Here is a 3,058-nt window from a genome sequence, read left to right as displayed (position 1 = left end):
TTAAGCTACTACACCTATAAACCATTCTTGTCATGTCTATTTGTGTGACAAAACTGTGTAAAATATAAATACAAATTCTAATTCTCTGATCATCTAAGCATATTCATGATGCTAATTCATCACTGTAATATTCAGAACCTCTAGCTTCAACTTTTGTTGTTGCTATTTTGGAATTAGGTTAGATCTTGACAGCGTTTTGATGTCTGGAGCTTACATGTTGGATGGTCCTGATTCAGGTTGGAAATCCTCAGTTCTTGCTAAAAGGATGAGAAACTAGCCTGCTTGATTGAAGTGAATGAATGAACTTGAAAGCAGAAGGCAGCATTTCTAATAGCAGTTGCAGGCTTCAGAGCTTCCAGATTATCCAAGGCTTCAGAACAGAGTAAAATCCCAGACTCAGACTTTATTCATTTATTTCTTTTATTTTTCTGACATTAATTCTATTTCTGTTGTTTTGGGACATTAACATTCTGTTGACTTAGATTATAGGTTGGCATGTTAAATTAAAGTCTTAAAGTAAAGAAGGGTTTTTTATTCCAAATACTGCCGTTCCCATTAGAGAAATAGAGACCTCACCAATGAAATTATAAAGCATGAACTTTTCGATAAAATTTCATAAGTTCTACAGCTTTGATTGAATCCTTTGTATGAGCTCCCTTCTAAGAATCTTCCCTGCAGCTGATTTTGGTATATTTTCTGTGAAAATCACTTTTTGTAATCTTTTGTAAAAAACAACCTACAAACATACATTTACCCAAATTAACAAAATTGTAAATGTTTCTGAAAAAAATTTCACTCCAAAGTAACTTTGATTTTGGATAATGATATATACCTGTCCAGCAATGAAACTTTTAACTTCTTCCTCAGTAATTGAGCTACCACATGAACGAACTACGTATGCGATAGGAACCTCACCAGCTTCCCTGTCCGGAAAACTGTAAAAGGAAATACCAAATAGAGTTGGAGCTTAAAGAGGGCTGAAAGGAGAAATAAATGTTTAGCTGACTCTGTCTAGATTGCAGTTGAGTCTTAGTTTTAGTTGAGAATTTTTTTTATTTTTTTTTATCACGTACGGAATTACAGCAGCATCTGATATTTCAGGGTGAGTGACTAGCAGATCTTCGAGTTCAGCTGGAGCCACCTGATAACCAACAACATTAACTTATCAGATTGAGATTAGAGTGGAATAGTCTGATAAGAGTGATTACCTGAAATCCTTTACACTTGATCAGTTCTTTTAGCCGGTCAACAACGTGTAATTGCCCCTCATCATCAAAATAACCAAGATCCCCAGTGTGTACCCACCCTTCTCCATCTAAGGTTTCATCTGTGGCTGTTTGATTATTGAAATAACCTGCAAAATTCCACTCTGTGTTACTATTCTTATTATCATGGAACGTATGGAATTGTATTAGGAAATGAAGAGTGAAGATACGGACCTAACATCATATTTGGACCGCGAACCCAGATTTCACCTTTCTGTAAAGGTGGGAGAGGTTTCATGGTATCCATGTCTACTATTTTTGATTCAAGTCCTGCAACTAGCATACCAGTGGATCCAGAATGTCGGCGTGCTGTCCTTGTATTCTCCATGGAAATAATTCCACAAGTTTCTGTCATACCATATCCCTGTCAGAGTATCATATTGTTTAGCCTATAAAATCAGAGTGAACTGCATGAAACTATTTCCCCAGGAAATGGAAGTAGGAATCATCATTTGATTATTGGTTGATTCAGAATTCTAATATCTGATCACCTGAAAAATTCCAGCTTTGGGAAAACACTTGGCACATTCCTCCATTACATCCTTTCCCAATGGTGCAGCCCCTGATCCAATCTCCCTCAATGAAGAAACATCGTACCTCTCCACTGTCTCTCTGTGCTTCGCGAATGCTAAAATAACTGGTGGCACAACTGACAGATGTGTCACTCTATACTTCTCAATAGACTGCAGAACCTTTTCCAGTGAGTAATTTGCCATCAACACCACTGTATCCCCTCTTTGCAGCTGTGCGTACATTATTGACGCAAGGCCATATATGTGAAAGAGAGGAAGAAAGCACAGGTACACACTGTTGTATGCTCCATAGAAATCTTGGTCCGAGGTAACCATTAAGGCAGTGGCAATGAAGTTTTTATGTGTTAGAACCACCCCTTTGCTTTTTCCAGTCGTCCCAGATGAATATAATAAGGCTGCTACATCATTTTGTCCTGTTTCTGGCATCGGAACAGTAACATAGGGTGATGAGACTAGATCTGAATAGTAAAAAATCGAACTTTTTGAAGGTAATCTATCATGAGATGAAGAAGTCTTGGAACTCAGAAAAATGCAGGGGAGATTAAAATTCTTGACTTTGTGGTAGAGATCATCGACGGTAATGATTAATTTCGGGTTCGAATCTTTGACTTGGTTGGTGAGCTCAGAGATGGTGTACAGCGGGTTGACAGTGGTGACAATGGCACCAATGGAGACGACTGCCAGGAAAGAGACAGGGAAAAGAATGGAGTTCGGGGAGAAGATCAAGACAACGTCGGATTTGGAGATGTTAAGGTTGAGTAGAGCTTGGGAGAGCTTGAAAACTTGGGTTTTGAGCTGTGAGAATGTTAAGGTTTGCCCTGTTTCAGAATCAATTAGTGCTGTGGTTTGGGAAAGAGATGGGAGGTGTCTGAAGAAGAATGAGACTATAGAGGTTTTGGGGTGTTCCGGCAGGTTGATGGGTGGCCGTGGTGATCTGTAGATTCCATCTCCGCCATAGACCCGTGGAGGAGCAGGAGTTGGAGACATTGAAGCTGAAAGTTCAGAGGTGAGTTTCCTGGTTAATAGAAGCAAATTATACTTGCACCTGCATGAGTTGGAAACAGGTAAATATTAACCTTGTTTGAGAGTAATGCAATTCAATTACAATTGTTTAATTGATGAATAGTTAACAATGTAATTTGTAAAGCCAAGTAATCCTATTTCCCCCTCTTGGTTTTACTTCTGAATATTCACTACTATGAATTGTCTGGACTGATTTCATGTCATGTTAAAAAATAAATCTATTTATTAATCAAATAT

General features: G+C 38.2%; 1 protein-coding gene across 1 annotated transcript; it reads right to left on the bottom strand.

Annotated features, from left to right (window-relative positions):
- Nucleotides 1-622: 622 nt before the first annotated feature.
- LOC116023412 (4-coumarate--CoA ligase-like 7) lies at nucleotides 623-2,848 on the bottom strand. Its single transcript, XM_031264412.1, has 6 exons — nucleotides 1,757-2,848; nucleotides 1,440-1,629; nucleotides 1,209-1,354; nucleotides 1,074-1,141; nucleotides 833-935; nucleotides 623-736 (listed from the first exon to the last, which is right to left on the bottom strand). The coding sequence occupies exons 1-6, from the start codon at nucleotides 2,783-2,785 to the stop codon at nucleotides 623-625; spliced, it is 1,650 nt and encodes a 549-aa protein (XP_031120272.1). The 5' UTR covers nucleotides 2,786-2,848.
- Nucleotides 2,849-3,058: the final 210 nt, after the last annotated feature.

This window comes from Ipomoea triloba, chromosome 6 (genome assembly GCF_003576645.1).
Source record: "Ipomoea triloba cultivar NCNSP0323 chromosome 6, ASM357664v1".
Lineage (NCBI taxonomy): Eukaryota > Viridiplantae > Streptophyta > Magnoliopsida > Solanales > Convolvulaceae > Ipomoea > Ipomoea triloba.
Note: the sequence above shows the minus strand (reverse complement) of the source record. Positions and strands in the feature narration are given on the sequence as shown.

Excerpts from the sequence above, each read along its gene's own strand:
- LOC116023412 (XM_031264412.1), bottom strand. The coding sequence starts at position 2,785 with ATGTCTCCAACTCCTGCTCCTCCACGGGTCTATGGCGGAGATGGAATC. Across the intron at positions 1,630-1,756 it reads CCAAAGCTGGAATTTTTCAG|GGATATGGTATGACAGAAAC; the intron begins GTGATCAGATAT and ends ATACTCTGACAG. Across the intron at positions 936-1,073 it reads TCAGATGCTGCTGTAATTCC|TTTTCCGGACAGGGAAGCTG; the intron begins GTACGTGATAAA and ends TTCCTTTTACAG.